Genomic DNA, 22,889 nt, shown 5'->3' with positions numbered 1-22,889 from the left:
CCACTCTGGAGCTATCAGGGTTACCTGGCCTTTGAGTAAGACAGTTTGATCAGGACTGATGGAATGTGAGGTATGGGTGGAAAGGTATACAGAAATGTAACTGACCAGTCGATCCAAAGGGCATTCCCCAGTGTCCCTGGTTGGAAGTACCTCGAGGCGAAGCCTAAGCATTTTTTTGTTTTCTGCGGTGACAAATAAGTTTATATGGGAAGTTCCCCACATGTTGAAGATGCTTTGCACAAAGTAGTCGTGAATGACCCATTCATGGTTTTCCTAAAGGACTCTGCTTTAGAGAGTCAAACATTCCGTCCAGGCTGTTAACTGCATACGGTCAGACTGTTTTTTTCTCTTTCTTCAAAACACGATCTGTACAACCATCATACCAGGGTAACCACCTATCCTCCAAAGAACGTGTAAAATGTCAGGTAACCTCCAGCAGTGGGTAACTTGCAAAAGGAATGAGTGATAGTGCCCAAAGCTCTGCTCAGAAGCCCGTGGCTGGTGCTGATGTTGACCTGCCAATCACCAAGGATGCAGGTTTTGAATTCCAATTCTCCCTGTCCATTTTGCTCTCTCTAGCAGGTTCCTCCTTTCTCCCTCTAATGGTTTTTCCCTCTTTCTTTTCCTCCTACTTTCCACTTTTGCTCTCTCTCTCTCTCTCTTGGGAAATGTCTGGTGAGTAAAAATAAGGAAACATATGTGCTGTGGGCCCCACTGGTTCAAATCTAGCACTGACAGCAATTCTTCAGAGCCTGGCCACTCAGTACGTAAAGGACATGCATCCAGTGAAAGAACACGTCTGCCACCAGTAACTACGGCTGGATGCTGTTGAGCGTTATGAAATCCTTCCATAAAATAAAGATCGGCATCTCTGGTTAATTTATTAGAGTCCTTCCCTGCTGCTGTGCAAGGTTTGTTTCACGCCTTGACTCAACCGCAGGAAATTTTAATTGCTGCTCCAGCTGCTTTCATCATGGATGACTTTTAAATGCAGGCCATCCTGACTATTATTCTCCCTCTCCTCCCTACACCCCCCGTACCTCCAAGATTATGTAGCGTATGTCTCAGTGGCTTTCACCAGGGCAGGTTGGTGGTTAATGACTGCGCATTCACCAAAAAAAAGAAAAAACAGTCCTACACAGGTCCTTCAGAGTAACACAGGGCAGATGAGTAATTTAACTGCATATGCTCACTCACTCCTCTAGCTCCCTCTTTGTGATCCAAAGCAAAATAACAGCACAACTGTGGTTACTCACAACACCAAAACAGTTCCATCAAATATATCATCTTTCCATCCAAACCCTCAGATGTTGAAGCATGCCATCTGTCCAATAAGGCGTTTTGTGCCTTACACTGGTTGTGTTGCACTATACATCTACAGTTCATAATCAACATCCTTTATTTTGATTCATTCGAATCATAAAAGGTATAATCACAAAAAGGAATAAAACTATCATAAACTAAAGTGTAATAACATACAACTCCCCACTTTCTTTAGGATTAAAACCTGGATAAAAGTAAAAATATATACAATACATTAGAATATACAATAAAACACATATACTCCAGAATTAATTTTGGGCCCTCTAGTTTTAAGATATTTCTTTGGTACTAAGTGACTTTGATGTAATGTGCCATATCACTGTTAAAAACCTTCGCTACAGCACACACAACAGCACTATGGGTGCAGATCCTGAGGGCTGAATGTCGATCGCTAAATCCCAGCAATTTGCAGAGAGATCGAATCCAGCAACCTCTCTTGTTTCTTGTAAGCAGGCAGAAAAATAAAACATGGCTAGTATTCTCTTGGGGCATTCATCTGTTAATCCACGATTCTGTTTCCATCTGGTAGTAAAATCATGCAGAGGTAAGGATCCGATTCTAAATTTAATGTAAAGTGCACGTGCTGAAGGTTGTATAATCAAAATAGTGTTCTAATTCATAAAAACACTTAATTGATAGAAAACTGTCTGTCAAACTACTCAGTGAGAGAGATGCTAATTTATCCATTTGAACACTAGCCCAATGTGCATCCTTAAGGCGCTGCAAAGCATTTTTGGGAAGGTGTAAGGGGTCTGACCAATAGGAGCCCATACCTCATTTGGTGAAACTGTCCTTTACATAGCAACACCACACAATTTTCTCAAGATACGGACCTTCCAACAGCTATTTAAACCATACCTTATAGGGTTCTAATTTTTTTGTGGACCAAACCCTGATTCAGTACTGCAGCAGTCGAAGAGCAGCAATATCTGCAATAGATAACAAACTCAAATCCAGACGAATAGGGAGAATTGGTGAGTTCTGCAGGATCTATAATAAAGCTTTTAGTAAATTATTTTCTACTTTTTCCATATCATCCAGTTTGCCGTAACCTCACAACTCTGCTCCATACAGAGCTCCCCCTCTGGCTTGACTTTTATATCTCTCTATCGCTGGTGTAATGGAAAAACTAGATGTTCATCCGACAAACCTTAAGACTCCCCCTACTTTTTGTCATAAGGACATGGTGAACCTTAACAATTGACCTGACCGTTTAGTGTCATGTAATCTAATTCCCAGATAATCAAATTCTGGGACTCTTTCAAGAGCCTCACCATCTAACATTATAGTTTTCTTCACTCTGTGCTTACGGTCTCCAAAGACCATGTATTTATTTTTGGTACCATTTACTTGTAAACCATGGACTCTGCCGAACCCCAAAAATTTCTCCAAGAGCTTAGACAATCCGGTCGTGTTTGTGATGGTAATAAGGTATTATTGCCCAAAACAGACAAGGTGTGTTGTACCCACCTATTTTTGGGGCATTGTTTACACAATCAAACAAATAAGGAATACAGGCATTAATGTATAGGAGAGTGTGAGGGCCCACACACAACCTTGCCTGACGCCTTTCTGGATGGTTATCTCATCTGATAGTTCCCCGTCCATGCCCCATCTTATTCGGGCAAAATTCCCTGAGTACAATTCTTGGATCAGACTTAAAGTCCCGGGGACACCAATTCTAGAAAGTATCTCCCATAATTTGTATTGGGGGACTAAGTCGAAGGCAGACTTGAAATCTACGAAGGCTACAAACAGTCTCCCAGCATTCAGGTCAACCGTTTTCCACTTTGTGAGGAACTGGAAGATCTGGTCCCACTGTACTTGTCTTCTGCCTAAAGCCTGCTTGTAAGTGGCTTAGAGTGTCTTTCTCCGTAACCAGTCCCAAACCCTGGCCAATATTTGATGAGAAAATATTTTCTGGAGATTGTCTATGAAACTAATGGGTCTATAGTTCCCGGGACTGACTTGCCTCCCTTTTTTGGTTGAGCGTAAGCTTTCAATCTGGTGTATACTTATACTGTGGGTTAAAGTGATTTTATTTGTTGGTTGCAGTGTCCTTTAAAAATTCTTGCTCGCTAGTGGTCAGTTCTTCCATTTTCTCCCTCCTTTTTCTGTTTCAAAGCAGTGACCAACTACTGTATGGTTCCACTTTGGTTTCTTTATCTGTTGCTGTGATGGACTATTTTTGTACATTTCTTTGTTGGTCCCTTTTCACTGTGCATGTCTTAGGCTGGTAGCTGCCTGCGTTTTATTGCAGCATCCTATTACTCCCACCTCCTCCCATGTCGCTGACATTTGTGCTGCCTTTATTCCAGTTCTGTCCTCGTTTACCTGGCTCCTAAAATAAGCTTATTTTACTAAACAAACACCACATGCCCTCGCATCGCATAGTCTCTCTCTCTCTCCAGGGCCCCTCACTGTCAGCACTCATGACATCACACACAGGGCATTGCTTATCTCCTTTATTAGGGCCATAAACCTTCTAAGGCTGCTGTGCTAACTGTAGGAAAGTACCATCTTGCCTGGCATGTTACCCCCATATTTCACTGTATATATGTTGTTTTAGTTGTATGTGTCACTGGGACCCTGCCAGCCAGGGCCCCAGTGCTCATAAGTGTGCCCTGTATGTGTTCCCTGTGTGATGACTAACTGTCTCACTGAGGCTCTGCTAACCAGAACCTCAGTGGTTATGCTCTCTCTTTGCTTTCCAAATTGTCACTAACAGGCTAGTGACCAATTTCACCAATTCACATTGGCATACTGGAACACCCTTATAATTCCCTAGTATATGGTACTGAGGTACCCAGGGTATTGGGGTTCCAGGAGATCCCTATGGGCAGCAGCATTTATTTTGCCACCCATAGGGAGCTCTGACAATTCTTACACAGGCCTGCCACTGCAGCCTGAGTGAAATAACGTCCACGTTATTTCACAGCCATTTACCACTGCACTTAAGTAACTTATAAGTCACCTATATGTCTAACCTTCACCTGGTAAAGGTTGGGTGCTAAGTTACTTAGTGTGTGGGCACCCTGGCACTAGCCAAGGTGCCCCCACATCGTTCAGGGCAAATTCCCCTGACTTTGTGAGGGCGGGGACACCATTACACGCGTGCACTATACATAGGTCACTACCTATGTATAGCGTCACAATGGTAACTCCGAACATGGCCATGTAACATGTCTAAGATCATGGAATTGTCACCCCAATGCCATTCTGGCATTGGGGAGACAATTCCATGATCCCCCGAGTCTCTAGCACAGACCCGGGTACTGCCAAACTGCCTTTCCCGGGGTTTCGCTGCTGCCAACCCCTCAGACAGGTTTCTGCCCTCCTGGGGTCCAGCCAGACTTGGCCCAGGAAGGCAGAACAAAGGACTTCCTCAGAGAGGGTGTTACACCCTCTCCCTTTGGAAAAAGGTGTCGGGGCTGGGGAGGAGTAGCGTCCCCCAGCCTCTGGAAATGCTTTGATGGGCACAGATGGTGCCCATCTCTGCATAAGCCAGTCTACACCAGTTCAGGGATCCCCCAGCCCTGCTCTGGTGCGAAACTGGACAAAGGAAAGGGGAGTGACCACTCCCCTGACCTGCACCTCCCCTGGGAGGTGCCCAGAGCTCCTCCAGTGTGCTCCAGACCTCTGCCATCTTGGAAACAGAGGTGCTGCTGGCACACTGGACTGCTCTGAGTGGCCAGTGCCAGCAGGTGACGTCAGAGACCCCTTCTGATAGGCTCTTACCTGTGTTGCTAGCCTATCCTCCTTCCTAGGTAGCCAAACCTCCTTTTCTGGCTATTTAGGGTCTCTGATCTCTCTCTTCACCTTCTGCCAAGGAATCGACCGCTGACTGCTCAGGACGCCTGCAAAACCGCAACAAAGTTGCAAAGACTACTGCAACCTTGTATCGCTGATCCTGCCGCCTTCTCGACTGTTTTCAAATCATTAACATTTATAAAGCGCGCTACTCACCCGTGCGGGTCTCAAGGCGCTAGGGGAAAAAGGGGGGGTTATCGCTGCTCGAACAGCCAGGTCTTTAGGAGTCTCCGGAAAGCGGAGTGGTCCTGGGTGGTCCTGAGGCTGGTGGGGAGGGAGTTCCAGGTCTTGGCCACCAGGAAGGAGAAAGATCTCCCACCCGCCGTGGAGCGGCGGATGCGAGGGACAGCAGCGAGTGCGAGGCCAGAGGAGCGGAGGAGGCGGGTGGGGACGTAGAAGCTGAGGCGTCTGTTGAGGTATTCCGGTCCCTTGTCGTGGAGGGCTTTGTGTGCGTGGGAGAGAAGTCGGAAGGTGATCCTTTTGCTGACTGGGAGCCAATGCAGGTGTCTCAGGTGTGCGGAGATGTGGCTGCTGCGGGGTACGTTGAGGATGAGGCGGGCTGAGGCGTTTTGAATGCGTTGCAGGCGATTTTGGAGTTTGGCTGTGGTCCCGGCGTAGAGGGTGTTGCCGTAGTCCAGGCGGCTCGTGACGAGGGCGTGGGTCACGGTTTTTCTGGTGTCGGCGGGGATCCAGCGGAAGGTCTTGCGGAACATGCGGAGGGTGAGGAAGCAGGCGGAGGACACGGCGTTGACTTGCTTGGTCATGGTGAGAAGAGTGTCCAAGATGAAGCCTAGGTTGTGGGCGTGGTCTGTGGGGGTCGGTGCGGTGATGCTATGGGGGTAGTCTGCCTCCTCTCTGCACTAGAAGCTCCGAAGAAATCTCCTGTGGGACGACGGAATCCTACCCCTGCAACCGCAGGCACCAAAAGAACTGTATCACCGGTCCTCTGGGTCCCCTCTCAGCACGACGAGCGTGGTCCCTGGAACTCAGCAACTCTGTCCAAGTGACTCCCACAGTCCAGTGACTCTTCAGTCCAAGTTTCGTGGAGGTAAGTCCTTGCCTCCCCACGCTAGACTGCATTGCTGGGTACCGCGTGATTTGCAGCTGCTCCGGCTCCTGTGCACTCTTCCAGGATTTCTTTTGTGCACAGCCAAGCCTGGGTCCCCGACACTCTAACCTGCAGTGCACAACCTCCTGAGTTGTCCTCTGGCGTCGTGGGATCTCCTTTTGTGACTTCGGGTGAGCTCCGGTTCACTCTTCTTCGTAGTGCCTGTTCCGGCACTTCTGCGGGTGCTGCCTGCTTCTGTGAGGGCTCCCTATCTTGCTGGGCGCCCCCTCTGTCTCCTCACGCAATTGGCGACATCCTAGTCTCTCCTGGGCCACAGCAGCATCCAAAAACCCTAACCGCGACCCTTGCAGCTAGCAAGGCTTGTTTGTGGTCTTTCTGCGTGCGAACACCTCTGCAAGCTTCTTCACGACGTGGGACATCCATCCTCCAAAGGGGAAGTTCCTAGTCCTCTTCGTTCTTGCAGAATCCACAGCTTCTGCCATCCGGTGGCAGCTTCTTTGCATCCTCAGCTGGCATTTCCTGGGCATCTGCCCAATCTCGACTTTGTCGCGACTCTTGGACTTGGTCCCCTTGTTCCACAGGTACTCTCGTCCGGAAATCCACCTTTGTTGCATTGCTGGTGTTGGTCTTCCTTGCAGAATTCCCCTATCACGACTACTGTGCTCTCTGGAGAATATAGGTGCACTTTACACCTACTTTTCAGGGTCTTGGGGTGGGCTATTTTTCTAACCCTCACTGTTTTCTTACAGTCCCAGTGACCCTCTACAAGCTCACATAGGTTTGGGGTCCATTCGTGGTTCGCATTCCACTTTTGGAGTATATGGTTTGTGTTGCCCCTATACCTATGTGCTCTCATTGCAATCTATTGTGACTGTACATTGCTTGCATTACTTCCTTTTGCTATTACTGCATATTTTTGGTATTGTGTACATATATCTTGTGTATATTTGCTATCCTCATACTGAGGGTACTCACTGACATACTTTTGGCATATTGTCATAAAAATAAAGTACCTTTATTTTTAGTATATCTGTGTATTGTGTTTTCTTATGATATTGTGCATATGACACCAGTGGTATAGTAAGAGCTTTGCATGTCTCCTAGTTCAGCCTAAGCTGCTCTCCATAGCTACCTTCTATCAGCCTAAGCTGCTAGAAACACCTCTTCTACACTAATAAGGGATAACTGGTCATGGTACAGAGTGTAAGTACCCCTTGGTACCCACTACAAACCAGGCCAGCCTCCTACACTAACTTCATTAGAGCTTTGTTGAAATGCGAGTCAAAAATGCTTGCAAAACTTTTCGTTCTCTTAACATACAAACACTGTCCTTGTCTAGCTTGCCTGTGCTCTGTGGTTTGAAACATGTAACTACATGGTCTCTTGATGTTAAAATGGCTGCCATGAAAACGCTCCTACATGCAAACAGTCCTATCCTAGTGTAAGTGAGTTATTGTGGTGTTACTGTGCAATTCTTATACCAAGATATGTTTGAATCTTTTTTCTTTGTCTGCCTTCCTATTGATAATTAACATCTGTACTGTTGGAGAGCTTTACAGTGAACATAAAACACCCATTTAAGCATGAGCACTGCAGCTACCTCATTTATATGCTTGAAAAACACACAAATATTTAGATGATCGACCCTGTTGAATCACTGTTTGCATGGGATATTGCAGCATGGCTCATACTCAGAGGTCTTTACAGTAACAACAGAAATCATTGATCAACTTCTCTGAAATCTTTTTTTGGATTCCCTGTTGAATTGTTGTCCCCTGAAATCTGTAATCAGCTTAAAAATGCTTTTTGTAGTCCGCAATGGCTTCCAGTTCTGCTCACTGTCTGCGTCAGAACGAACCACTTGCTCCTCAGTAATACATCGTATGAATTTGCTGCAACAAATCACCCATATGTGTCTCATGTTTAATTTATGGGGCAAGAAAAGTCCAGTTGCAAATGCTTGTTATAGATAGGTACAATAATGGCACCTTTCTAGGAGTGGGGGAAGTGGCTTTCTGCCAGAACCGCATTTGACACACAATTTATATAAGGGCACCAGAGCTTCAAATCAGGTCTAAACAAATCAGCCGGTATCCTATATAACCCAGGCACTTTCCACAGTTTCTGCGCCCTGATGGCTACCTCATTTTCCCTTGAAGTGAGAGGGGTGATCGATCCTTCCCCTTTGTCAGTCCACTCATTTAAGTTCTCCAGGCCTGTTGACTGTAAAGGCTCTTGTCTATATAGTTCAGCAAAATAGACAGTCCAGTCTTTAGCGGAAATTTTGCACTCAGGTGTGGGGTTCTCATTACGCCCATTTTGAGAAACCAAGGACCAGAATCGTTAAGCGTTGTTTTCTTTTGCTGCTAATAGTTCATTCCATGTGTCCTCTTCCCACTGTGCCTTAATAGTTTTAATGGCATCTGCATAAGCGCACCTAGCCAGGCTATCATAGATTTACCCCTCTTTCTTATCGCTTCCAAGAGTCTGGTCTTAGCTTTTTATGCTTCTATTATCAAACCATTTATTTACTTTACCCAATTTCAACTGGCTTCTTCCTTTATCAATCCTGACAAATAATACCTTCAGGGAGGAAAACAACTTATCATGCTTTGCCATGATCTGTTCTGGAGCATGGACATTAGGTGTAAATTCCAGCAATTGGCTAGAATCTAAATCATGCGTCCTGGCAACTAGGACACCAGAATTCCTAAAAGTGTCCCATTTTATGGCACACTGATTGCTCGGCCCCACTAGAGAGAGTATGGCATCTTGCTGGCATGAGTTTCCCCCCTGACTGGAAGACAGTCTATCCCAGTTTACTATTATGGGTGAATGATCACTGTTTTGTTGATTTCGCACCCTAAGATCCGTGATCTTGTGCTATATTCTTAAATATATCAGCACATAATCAATAAAGCTACTGTAATTTCCTCGAAAAAAACGTTGGTTTAGCCGGACTATCAGAGGGAAACCACCCATTTCTTGGCCACAGACCATGTGTCAACATTAAGTCCATGATCTGGAATGCCCTAGCGCTTGTCTTTGCCCTCCCCACAGGACCTTGCCTGTGCACATTTGAGGTGGCCCATGTTTCCTGAAATAAACATGCAAATTATCAATGAACAAGCCCCACTCCATGTCATTAGCCTTATTTTGTATGCTGGCTACATTCCATACAAATATAGCAGGATAAATAAAACCATTTTCTGCAGGAGTATTACATAAGTCCTTTACATTGGGTATTAAATTCAAACGCCTAGTGTCACCATTCTTATTAGCAACCCCAATACACTGTAGCACGCTTGGTCTTTTCACCTCTGGGGCCCTTTGATTGCTATTTGTGGATTTGGACCCTGGGTCAATGTGTTTGTGTCCCTGGGGAACCGCTTCCCATAGTCAGTCATCGTCTGATAGATAAGCTTCACACACATTTTCAGACACTGACTCCTGATAAAATCCTTGTGCTCCCTCTTAATATGTTCCGTAGTATGGGCCCTAAGGATAGTGACATTTTCCTGTTGCCCGTGGCAAGAGCCCTGGAGGGTGGGATATGTTGCTCAGGCCAATGATTTTTAAAAACAATATTTGATCCATGGGGCAATGGGTATTGAGCTTCCTTAGATATCAGGCCCATCTGATAGAAACTTCTAGCTGCAGCTTCCTTACCTTAGAATTCCCTGGCGTCCGCTTCGAATCCGGAGTTTTTTGTGAGCAGTACCCTGCGCGCTCGCCGTCGGACGGCATCGTTCGGATCCGCGTGCGTCGACCAGCTCCGCGTGCGTCGTTGGAGTCGCCTATGACGTCACGGTTGTCTATATAGACGCCGTCTCGGTTCGCGTACGTCAGTTATTTTCCTTCCGCGCCGGTTAAGCGCAGTTTTGGAAAGAGCTACCCTGCTTCGACAGTTTGTCGAAGTTTTTTTTTTTTACTGTTTGGAGTCATGTCTTCGAGAAAGACAGGATTCAAGCCGTGTGGTGCGTGTCATCGCACCATGTCGGTGACGGATCCGCACAGTTTTTGTCTTTGGTGCTTGGACAAGGACCACGATTCCACCTCGTGCTCCGATTATCGGGCCATGGCGCCGAAGGCCTTGAGGGAGAGATCTCTTAAGCTTCTTGCGGCCCGACATTCGTCTTCGGTCGCGACTCCGCGGAGGTCACGGTCTCGCAGTAGGAGGAGGTCGCGGCACCGCTACCGGAGCCCCAAGTCCTCTTCCTCGCATTCGAGGTCATCGGAAGGTAATAGGCACAAGAAGAAGAAGTCCAAGCAGACTTCGTCTTCGCCACGCCCGTCGACCGAGGTGTCTAGGGAACGTCGACGTTCCGAGTTCGGTTCTGCGGAGCTGTCGCCAGGGTCGACTCCGCGTCTTCCCCCCTTTCCGGGGACCGGATCGACCCCTGCTCAAATTAAAGAATTTTACGAGGCCATGCGTCTCGTCTTTGAGTGGGCTGTACCCTCGGGTGGGTCTTCGGGCCCCGCTGGGTCAGCAGGGGCCCCTTCGGATTCGACACCGGCGGCTTCGGCGCCGTTGGGGACCTCAGGATCCGATAACGGATCTGGACCGGCGCCAGTTTCTTACAGTCGACCTCCTTCGGCGCCGGGTCCGACGTCGACGATTCCTCCACCGGTGGCAGCCCCATCCTTATTCCGGATGATCCGGAGTGACGTCCTACGACGTCGACGGAGCCGATTCGGCCCAGATCATTCTCTGAGCATTATTTGGAACAGCCAGACGCAGGAGAGGAATGGGAGGGGTCTGAGGACTCTTTAGAATCAGGATTGCAGCAGGACTGGTATGTGGATCTAGGGGAGGCCAGTGGACTGGACACATCTCCAGATACTGATATGCTCTCTCCTCCTAATGTGGCTACGGAGGAGGGGGCTTCTTTCACTATGGTGGTGCGTAGGGCAGCTGAGGTCATGGACCTAGATTTGCCTACGGTGCCAGTCAGGACAAATATCCTGACACAAGTGCTTCAGCCGGGGGTGTCAACATCGGAACCGTTGTTGCCCTTCAATGAGGCTCTTACAGACATCCTTCTGGGTACGTGGTCCAAACCCAGCACAGGGGCTCCTGTGAATAGGACGGTCGGCCGCCGCCATAGACCCGCTCCCAGCGAGACTACTTTTCTGACACAACACCCCACTCCTGAGAGCTTGGTTGTCCAAGCCTCTACTTCACGTGGTGCCTTCCCTTCCGCTCCCCCGTATAGGGAATCCAAGAGGCTGATCAGCTTGGGAAGAAGTTTTCTTCCTCCAGCCTGGCATTGAGGTCTGTAAACACCTCTTGCCTATTGGGCCGTTATTCCCATACTTTATGGGATACGGTGGCACAAGTGCTGCCCCAGGTCCCTGAGGGCGTACAGGACACTCTCACCCAGGCTGTAAAGGATGGGAGAGATGCAGCCAAGTTTACAATCCGGTGTGGCTTGGATATGACCGACTCGCTGGGCAGAGCGATTTCATTGGTTTCCAAGGGGGCTACCGCTAGGTGACGCTTTTCGTCGCAAGTGGAGTTCAGGCCTCCTGTACGCTTTTCCGCCTATACCACTTCTGCCCAGAGTTCTCAAGAAAATCAAGAACGACCGGGCCCAAGTAATCCTTGTGGCTCCGGATTGGGCACGGAGAGTTTGGTATCCAGAGCTTCTCAATATGAGCATCGGTCCTCCAATCAGGCTGCCTCTTCGGGAGGATCTTCTGTCGCAGCAGCAGGGGAAGGTTCTCCACCCGAACCGGTCAACTCTGCACCTTCATGCGTGGAGATTGAGCGGTGACAGTTGATGGTTTATGACCTCCCTCCCGAAGTCTGTGATGTCATTCTGGCAGCCAGGTGTCCCTCTAATAAGTCGATCTACGCCTGCCGTTGGAAACGTTTTGTTTCTTATTGGTCAGAGAGGTCTTTCTTCTTCTCTGTCTAACATCCTTTTGTTTATTTTGTCTCTCGCCCAGCAGGGTTCCTCCTTGGGGACTCTCAAGGGCTTTCGTTATGCCCCAGTGGGATCTTAATCTGGTTCTTACCTTCCTTATGTGTGCTTCTTTCGAGCCCTTGCATAACTGTCCTCTCCGGCTGCTCACTATTAAGACAGCCTTTTTGGTGGCAATTACATCTGCCAGGAGAGTGAGTGAGCTGCAGGCTTTATCTTCTAAACCTCCTTATCTAATGATATATCCTGACAAGGTGATGTTAAGAACTCGTGCCTCTGTTCTCCCCAAGGTGGTGACCCCTTTCCATCTGGGTCAAAGTATCACCCTGCCCACCTTCTTTGCACCACCGCATCCCTCTAAGGAAGAGGAGAATCTCCATCGACTGGACCCAAAAAGAGCATTATCGTTCTACCTTGACCGCACTAAAGAGTTCTGGGTGGACGACCAACTCTTTGTGGGGTGCGTTGGTGTAAAGAAGGGTCGGGCAGTACAGAAACAATCCATTTCGCGCTCTGTATAAAAAAATGCTACGCTTTGGCGAAGAAGCAGCCTCCTGAGGGCTTGAGAGCTCATTCCACTAGGGGGAAAGCTGCTACCACTGCGTTAGCACGTGGCGTACCGGTGGTGGACATATGTCAGGCAGCAACGTGGGCTTCTTTACACACGTTTGAGAAGCACTACTGCCTGGATAGCCAGGTGAGGAGGGGCATTTTGCCTGTTCTGTCTTGCAGGACTTCCTTATATAAAAAAAAAAATCTCCTTCAGACCCACCACCATGGGTTATAGCTTGGGTATCTATTCTAAGGTAAGGAAGCTGCAGCTAGCAGTCTCTATCAGATGAACAAGTTACTTACCTTCGGTAACGAAGTATCTGGTAGAGACTCTATCTAGCTGCAGATTCCTTACACCCGCCGAAGCCTCCCTTTTTTCTCATATGCATAGGTATATATATATGTTCGATGGCATGTATATATATATATATATATGTGTGTGTGTGTGTGTGTGTGTATATATATATATATATATATATATGTTTCATTTTGGCAACTTTTGCCTTTCTTACAGGCATGATAGTGTTTTTCTCCAAACAGTCAAAGAGGTTAAAAGTGTATTAGTTGGTTCTTCCATGACTCTGTGCTCCTGGCGCGGGAAGTTGTGGAAAAGAACTGACGTACGCGCGCCGAGACGGCGTCTATATAGACAACCGTGACGTCACAGACGACTCCAACGACGCACGCGGAGCTGGTTGATGCACACGGATCCGAACGACGCCGTCCAACGGCATGTGCGCAGGGTACTGCTCACAAAAAACTCCGGATTCGAAGCTGACGCCAGGGAATTCTAAGGTAAGGAATCTGCAGCTAGATAGAGTCTCTACCAGATACTTCGTTACCGAAGGTAAGTAACTTGTTCTTCACTAGATCAGGACTGGTCAATTGTATTTCAATGATGTCCCATTGCTCCGCCTCCCCTCAGTGTCATTTGACTGTATGATGGAACAGCACTGTCTCATGTGTCTTAGCCAGTGGATGACTTTAGTTTTTTAGAGACATGCTAGCCTCCTGTGCGTTCTGTGGTAATTTAGGGACCTTGCACATGTATGTTAAATGACCAGTATTGTGGTTGTTAATAAGAGACTGCCCTTCCATGGGATTTGCTACTGCTTCTTGGGGGCAGATTTGGGTGATGGTGCGACTGCGTCTATTTTCCCTTATCCCTATTTTGCTTCCTTCCAAGGGTCCTCTTTCCCCATCGAATGCCTGTGAGGTGCTAGCACTGTAAACTGGTTGACTTAATAGAGCTGCACATAACTTGGTTTGAGATTTTTTGAGGTGCCTCTTTACATCCCCTTCCTTTACTGTAGTAGGGAGTGCACCTCTGTCAGCATTGATTTGAGTTAATTGACCAAATTTTTCAGACCAAATAATAAGATTTATTACCGCATTCTGAGAGCTAAAGTTTATACCCTGGGGGCTAGTTGTTTCCAAATTTACATGTTGCCGATTGCTAAGGGGGGGGGGGGGTCCTAATTTTCTAACAAGGAAAAGCGATTAGAGCAGGGTACACAATTGTGTTTATTTCTGATCTGTGCACTTGCACCAGTTTCCTGAAGAGGACTCGATCCCCTGGCCTCAGCGTTGACATAGTCTTGTTTCCCTATTATTGGGAGGGGGCAATGGTAGCATCCATTTTCTTTTTTTTTTTTTGTAATATATATTTTTTTATTAACATTTTACTTACAAACAGACATAATTTCAGTACCGTTTACATTACTTGTTTCTATGTTCACACTTATTGCTTCGTTGTACATTTTTACATTTTGGGTTATGCATCAATATCAGACTAGTTCTTAGTAACAAATCATTCGTGGTTGAGATACTTCTCATGCATATAGGCAGTGATTTTTCATAGTCCTTTATGTAGAAGTTGCCTGTCTGATTCCATTCAGAACTATGTACACGATGGTGGTATGCAGTGCTAGTACGGTGCTGCGTTGGGTTGGGGGGGGGGTCCATTGACATTAGTTTATTCAGTTCTGAGTTAATCCTTGATTACTGAATCTAGTAATGTAGGGGGGAAGGTCTCTACATGTGGATGCAATGTGCTGATACCATTATACTCACTCCTCCACCAGGTCCATTATGCTGTGGTGCAGTCAGACTCTTTCTTCTTGTGCCTACTATGTTGCTACTAGACCTGTCTTCCCTTCCCCTATCTACCCAGCTTGCCACTGTGTGCTCCTTGCTTCTGATTTCTATTCTAAGGAGGTGGGTCCGTCGTCTCTCCATTGGTTCCGCTTTCCTGAATTTCCCGCTCCCATTTATCTAAGATTTCCTCCCAGTCAGGAGCAATGGGTTTCAGGCGTAGCCCCTTCATCTCCTCTCGCCTCTGTGCCTGAAGTTCAGATCTCGCCCACCTCGAGACATCTCTTCTCCAGACCTCCAGAGGGGGTCTTTCAGAAGATTTCCATCTAATGGCAATTTGTCTCCTAAATAGTACCAGAGCCAGGTCTAAGAATCTTGTTTATACCGATCCAGCCTCTGCTCCGGCATACAGTCCCATCAGACATGCCGCTGGGGATTGATCCAGTTCCCTTTCCAGCAGCGATCCCGGCTTGTCTAGTACCTCTCCCCAGGCATGTCGGATCTCAGAGCACCACCACAGCATATGGGCCAGGTCCGCATCTAGTTCCCCACACCTGGGGCATGCTCTAGTTTCGCCTCCATAAATTATATTTAGTCTATGTGGGGTAAGGTAAGTCCTGTGTAGGTAGTTGTATTGGATGTAGCGTAGTCGTGTGTTTCGTGATACCATCTTGGGGTAGGACAGTGCTCTCTTCCAGTCCTAGTCCGTTAAGTCTTCCTCTAGTGTTTTTTCCCAACGTTCTCTTAACGCCTGTAACGGCATCATGGAGCATTCTATTTGGGCCTTATATAATTTAGCTACCAAGTGGGATTCATCACCCTGTGTTAGGAGGTAATGAAGGATCTTATGAACCTCGGGTTCCGCGTTGACAGTGTCCCAGAGTGATTTTATGCGGTGTGTTAGGTATTGATACAACAGAAACCTCCCGCCCAGGACATTATTTTTATCAGTCATGTCTGTAAAAGTCCTCATTATCCCGTCCTGGAAGAAATCTCCAACTGTCTGTATCCCGGCCCGCGCCCAGACTCCCAGCCCTTGGCCAATTAATGTTTTATCTGGGGAGGTTTGCACCAGTACTGTTAACGGAAGGGCTGGTGAATAAGCTACTCCCACCCCTACTCGTCTCGAGCAGCGTTTCCAGCAGGTTGCCGCAACCTTCATTAGGGCACTTTCCTCCCCCCGTGCTTCACCTCGAGCAATCACGTGTGCTAGTATCTTGCCTATATCCTGCACTCCAGTGTCTATGCATCTGTCCAGTTGGCCTCTTCCCCTTAGTCATCCTGCTGTCCACTGGAGTTGCAGGCCAGGTAGTACAGTTCAAAGTCCGGTACTCCCAGACCCCCCATGAGTACTGGCCTAGTCAGGGCCAATAGGGATGTGCGCTTCCGGCCTCCATCCCACGCCAGATCCCTGAGAAGTGTATTTAGTTTGTGAAACCATGTCGAAGGCACGAGCACCGGGAGGTTTGCAAAATAGTAGAGAAGGCGTGGGAGCATGATCATTTTAGAAAGGGACACCCTAGCTGATATGTTTAGTCTGAGTGATCTCCAGAATCTCACCGAGGAGCGGAGCGAGCGCAACGCCTTGCCCAAATTACCCTCGCAGAGGTCTTTTGAATCGTCGTGAAACACCTGTACTCCGAGGTACTTAAAGGTGCGTGGAGCCCACACCACATCCCCGGGGAAAGAGGAGGGTCGCTCACTGCCCTCTACCATAGGAAAGACAAAGGTCTTACCACGGTTCAGACGGAGTCCAGAGACAGCTCCAAAATCATCTAATATTTTCAATGCCCTTGGTAAACCAGTCTGGCCATCTCTCAGATAAATTAATACATCGTCCGTGTAGAGTGAGATGATGTGTTCAGTTTGTCCCCACTCCACTCCGTGCCCCCTTCCCTCTATCCGGAACCGTGCCACTAGTGGTTCGAATGCCAGGGCAAACAACAAACGGGATAATGGGCATCCTTGTCTAGTCCCCCTGTGTAAATTATTTTACCCCTTCTCACTTGTGCCAGAGGATTTGTGTATAGCAGATCCACCCGACGCACCCAGCCCTCACCCATCCCCATCTGGAGCATCACGGAGCGCAGGAAATCCCATCGTATCGAGTCAAAGGCTTTTTCAAAAACTATTGCCAACAGTGTCGACCCATCTGGCTTTGCAGCTTGCGGCATATGTAAAAGATTAAACAGGCGCCTCAAATTTAGGGAGGTGCTTCACGCTGGGATAAATCCATTTGATCTTCATGTATTAAATTGGGAATGTGGCTGAGGAGTCTGTTGGCCAATAGTTTACTCAAAATTTAAAGTCACAGTTTAACATTGACAGCGGTCGAAAGTCTGTCAGTGAGAGCTCACCAGTGTTCTGTTTGGGCAGGGGGACCACTAATGCTTCTCTGTGTCCCCGGCAATGAACCCCGTTGGAGAGCCTCCGCATATGTTTCAACTAGCCTGGGAGCCAGCAGTGCAGAATACTTCTTGTAGAAGTCCATAGGGAGACCATCCGTACCCAGGGTCTTCCCGGCCGCCAGCTGTTCTATGGCCTCTTTTACCTCTTCTAATGTCACTGGACCCACTAGATTATCCCCATCCTGTTCTGTCAGAGTGGTCAATGGTAATGCCCCCAGGTAATCACTGAACCTTTCTATTTCCAGGTTCTCTGGTTTTCTGTACAGGTAGGTGTAGTACTCCCTAAAGGCTCCATTGACCTCACTTGGTATGTTTATGTAGTCCCCTTTCATCTTTAACGCTCACTATAATCATCCCCTCTCCACCAGGTCTCACCAACCATGCTAGTATCCTCCCCGATCTGCCCTCCTCCGCTTGTATTGAGGTTAGGTACCTTTGTGTGTTGTGGCATCCTAACTGTTCCTCAGTCTTAGCGTGCAAATCCTTTGCTTCTCTGAGTCTATCGCATTCTAAGGCAGTTCTTCTCTCTTTCTTTTCTTCTTCGTGGATAGTTTTCTCTAAACCTATTAGCTCACGCTCGAGAGTGCGCGTAATCCCAACAGTCTGGCTCATGCAATGCCCTCTTACCGCTAGCAATGGTAGCATCCATGTTGCAGACCATAGGTCCCTTTTCGGATGATTTTGGTTTAAAAAAAGGATGACCGTGAACCACTCCTAGGACTCTTCTGCACTCCCTTCTCATTCCCTTTCAGTATAGTTTCTACCTCTTCTATTAGTGTATCAGTTTCAGTGGCAACACAGTTTGAAGTCTCCTAAAGGGTTTGTGTGATGGCTTCAGAATCTTCGTTGGCCGGCTTCCGCCACAGGGCTACCTTGGGCCTTGCACTTCCTCATCCCGTAAGGGCAACCAAGCCTGAGGACGTGTGCTATGAGAGCACCTAACAAGGCTGGCATCTGAGACACTGCTGATGAAAATCTAGCACGCAAGTTGCTCCCAGGGTTTAGCTGGTAGCCTTCAATGGCAGGACTTGCTGGTTGTCGCTGGTGTTGCTGCATATCAAGTACAGGTATGCGGGGCCTGCTGAGATCGTCTAACATGCTGCTAGCCCTCTCACCTGTATGTTTGGTCGCAGTAGATTACAGCTAGTGGGGTGCGTCTCCCCCATGCAGCCCCCGTTCTCCTGCGCCTGCGGGGTGTAGAATGTGGATGGGGCAGGACCAGGTGTACCAATAAAGGTGTCGGAACGCTCTGGGCTGCCACCGCAGTCCTCTAAATGCTGGACACCTTGATGGCCCAACTCCTCCGGCCGAAGCCGCAACCTGCTGCTGGCTGCCGTTTGCTCGCCCTTTGTTCTCTGCTCTCCTCAGTGACTCAGTTCCTTCTTGGCTCAGCTCTACTCTGCTCCGGTTGCTCCATATGGCCGTCACCTCCTCGAACTCCTCAACCTACCCAGAGCTCAGCTGCGGGCCCAGACCAGGGCCCTGCCGCCTCCCAAGCCTGCTCAGGCAGACGCCACAGCTCCTCCGCTCCCATCAAATAGTAGTCAATACTAATCTGCGAAGTCCATAAAGCATCCGCCATAGAGGGAGTTGAGTAATGGAGATAGAAACAGAACCAAATAGGCATGCTCTTGTAGGTAATGAAGGAGACAATCCTGTTCCATACAGTTACAATTTGTAATCTTAAACCATGATGCTGTCTATTACAGATATGGGTTTTTCCGTGAACTTCCAGAAGTTGTCCCTTGTTCCACAACGAAGCCGTGACTTGATGCCCTTTTTGGCAGCTGGGCTAAACCTTGTTACTGCCTACCTGTAAATGGAAAGCATGCCACTACACACCTGCTTCAGACAACCCCGCTTCTTTGACACACCTTCTTACTTTGTACAGACTAGTGGGTCAGGCTTTCGCTGGGAGTATTAACCCAAACTCTTTTCCTGCGACTTCTCCAGATAGGGAGTCAGAGATTTCAGGGCTTCGGGAAACAAGTGTTCTCTTCAAGTAGCTTTTGATTCCAGAGAACTTTGGATATGGAGTATTTTGGATGTATTTTGACTTATAATTAATCAAATATGCCTACGATGATTATGTAATAACTTGTAGAAGGACTTTCTGATTGTTATTCTGTATAATGAGATTTATAATGTTAATAGTAAATACGTTTTTTTTTTTTTTAATTTAATTGAAAAACCTTTTTTGCGTATATTTTTGTAAATAAAAGCTAATTTGTATATACAAAAGATTTTGTTTCTTCATTTAAAAAGACCTTTTGTGTGCTTTCTTTTTATTTGTGTCTTATTCTTAGCATAGATTTCGATAAAGAAGCTTCCCTTTCTCTGCAAATGACATAGTTATTATGTGAGCTAGAAGGGTTACTGCTTTCTAAGGGTTGGAGCTGTGCGTGGTACCGAGTGGCTGATTTTCTTAAGAACTATTGATGACAAGAAGCTAGCTTCAATAGGGATATATATATATATATATAGATATATATATATCTATATCTATATATATATATCTATATATATATATATATATATATATATATATATATATATATATATATATATATACACATATATATATACACACACACATACTATGTCCAAATCTTTTAGATATCCTAAAATATTATTCTTTAGTTTTAAGGGTGAAACATCCAACTGAATCCCCTGTAGTCAAAGCAAGGCTTAAAGGGATGGCATCCAGCAACCTTCCTCGTTGGTGAATAAGGAATTGTGAGGAAATCGGGTCTAATTTATGGTGGGGATGTGCCACCTCACCGTGCAATACACTTACTAACTCCTTTAGGCCAAGTCAGGCCTACCTCATCCCTGTGTAGTTGTGGCTCTGAGCTGTCAGGCTTACACAAAGGAACAAGTGTAAAGCATTTAAACAGCACTAAAACGAGGAGGGCAGAAAGGGCAGCGCAGACTAAAGGCAACGAAGTGGCAACATTGCTGAAGGTGCACATTGCAACAACTTACACTAATTCTGACTGGAGTATCAAGTTGGACATAATGAAACAAGTTGTTTGGTATCTAGAAGTGCCAACTTTGGTCGCACTGTTAAGGAGTTAGCACAGCTGAGGGGTCAGTGTGTAATTCTGTACTCCCAAATTGGGCACACAAGTCTTTTCTGCGGTTATACCAACAGTTTCCAGTTTTTACTGTCAGACCTGTAAAACACGTGTTCTGCCCCTAAAGTATGCTGCATCCTGCTTTAAGGCTTGGTAGGCCTGCCGTAAGGGAGACTTACACATATTGCAGGGCAAGGCTTGACTTTGACATTGCTTTAAGTGGCAAGGTAAGGCTAGGAGTTTAAAACTACTCTTCCAGTCTGCAATGGTGGACTTTGAGGCTTGTTTTATCTGTATCACACCCAGGGTGGCACATCCACTGGTGTAATCCCTGGGGTGACCTTATACAATACATGCCTTGGGTGCCCATGGTACCATATGCTAGGGACTTATAGGTAAGTTAACTTATGCCAATTGAGTATAAGCCAATCAACCACACACTGTTGAGGATCTGGGTAGCAGGTGTCAGTGTACTATTAGCTAAAAGAACAGCAATATCAGTCCAACATCTTGGGGCGACCATACAAAAAGAGGCATTCCACTACAGGAACTAACAGCTTTAGCTCAACAAGAAAAATACTTATCAAAACGTAACTCGATCCCTCACACAACATACTTCATTCAGTCATGTCCTTCTACATTTGAAAGATTTGGGAAAACATATCTGTTTATTGCTATCAACAAAAGATAAGTATTTTGAATTGAATAGATTGAGTACTAGTCGTTCAGGTTTGGGGTACAGCAAGAATGCAGCTGAGTGTGAACACAAGTTAAGGTAAAAGGTTTGTTATTAAAGAAGGAACTGGGATAATTCAAAGATCAATTTTCATTTTTCAGAGTAGGGTATTTTTCATCATTATGTGCACGTTTGACCATTTGTGGATAATAGGAGTGTTTCTGTGCATCTCTGATGAATAATAAAGAATTATTGAAAACTGGGATTTATAAAGCTTTTCAGGGGGGAGGCAGGTTTTGGAGCCCTATGTAGGGTGGCTAGATGCTAATGGTGTTAGGGAGCATTAGAGTGTTACTCTTACAACAGTAATTTCTTCAGTGAAAATTAATTTTTATGTGTCCTTTATCTCACTAGTTTCTCAATCTTGTCTTCGCAGACATATCCAGGAGGTGGTGACACTTCAGGCTCAGCAGAACCGAGAACTTCAGGACCTTTATAACCGCCTTCGATCCATGAGGGAGAGTAAGCCAGAGGCAGAAGACCTCTCCTCTCAGCCTGCATCCCCCCGACGTCCCCGTTCTCTGAAAAGCAAGCTGCGCAGCCGACCACAGTCTCTAACACACACAGACAATGGTATTGTCAAGTCGGGTATGTACTGCAAAGGCACTGACTTCTTCACTGGCAGACACTAGAATATTAGAAACAAAGCAGACTCCTTCCTCCAAGCACCAGACTGGATATGGAAACCTTTTCCACAGCAGGGGCTTTCTAGTGCTGTGAGGTGATACCCTACAGCCTCAGCCGCAGCTCTCCCTGCTTAGGATGTCATACAGGGCACTGACCGATGCTGTGGCATTAGTTTCTGTTTTTTCCACACCTCATCAATACTAATTAGTTCTTGGTGCTTCAGTGACAGCACTTCTCAGCTTTCAACAGCGACTAGGTCAAAGGTCTCATCAAAAGATTTCAGGATTTAAACCCCATCCAAAATGCTAATAAAGATGTCCTTGTCTATCTTGTCCCCATAGCATCTGCATGCTGTGATTTGGTGCCAAACCCAACTCCTCTGCCTGCGTCTTCTGTTCATTAGTGCAACTAAAGGTTATCAGAAAGCAGGTGGCCAAAGTAGTTTTGGCCAAGGCCTGCAGAGATAGCTGAAGCATTCTGCTTGAGTTAAATTCCCCAACAAGTAACCGTTTCCTCACAACAAACATAGAAAGCACCATAGGAAAGATAAATACTTTTTTCCTAGAGGAATAGCCGTGCTCCCTTGACATTTTGGGGCCTTATGACCTTTCAGGCGCCAGGCTCTTCCTCACTGGTGAAGATAATTCACACAGTTTCATAGGCTTTGGCATTCATTTCAGTGGAGCTAGTGTCTTCCAAGCCACAACGCCTATGCCCTCAACACTGCCTTCGGAGCTACTGTTAGCACCTTTTTCGAACCCCATTGAAGTCGTTAGACATTATCTGAGGGCAAAGAGAAAAGTTCAGGCCTGCTTTGGTGAGGAACCACTGGCACGACACCTTCTTAGAGCTCAGCGATTTGCGTGCATGGAGGAACCCTTGGGGTTCGACTTTCATGCTGAACTAAGATTATTACCGTTCAGAGGCAGATAGCCTCCTGCCTACTTATGATGCACCTGTTGGTGCCCTCTTGGACCTGTAATTCGCTACTAGCCTGGATACATCTTCAGAAAAAGGCACCCCTGTGAACTTACTTCATAGGAAGTCTCTTTGTTCACTACAGTGGTATGAAAGTACTAGAATTGATGTGTCCTGTAAAGCCAAATCTAAAATGTTGTCAGGAAACGTGCAGCTCTACAGTCTCCGAACCTCTACCGCCTTTCCAAGAGGCACTGTTGGAACCCATTCTGGCTGCTTTGGAGAGAGCTTTCACTGATCGGACAGTCCACAAACAGATTGCTATGCAACACAGGCCTGCATCTTGAT

General features: G+C 46.8%; 1 protein-coding gene across 2 annotated transcripts in view; it reads left to right on the top strand.

The window, feature by feature from the left end:
* The window catches only part of WNK3 (WNK lysine deficient protein kinase 3), a 577,357-nt gene that overhangs the window by 481,893 nt on the left and 72,575 nt on the right, over positions 1-22,889 (top strand). For both annotated transcript variants that reach the window (XM_069209347.1, XM_069209346.1), the window contains exon 21: positions 21,373-21,584. In XM_069209347.1, coding sequence (XP_069065448.1) covers positions 21,373-21,584 — 212 coding nt within the window. The remainder of the gene's footprint in view (positions 1-21,372; positions 21,585-22,889) is intronic.

The sequence above is a fragment of the Pleurodeles waltl genome, chromosome 10, assembly GCF_031143425.1.
Source record: "Pleurodeles waltl isolate 20211129_DDA chromosome 10, aPleWal1.hap1.20221129, whole genome shotgun sequence".
Classification (NCBI taxonomy): domain Eukaryota; kingdom Metazoa; phylum Chordata; class Amphibia; order Caudata; family Salamandridae; genus Pleurodeles; species Pleurodeles waltl.
This window is presented reverse-complemented; position numbering and strand designations above follow the sequence as displayed.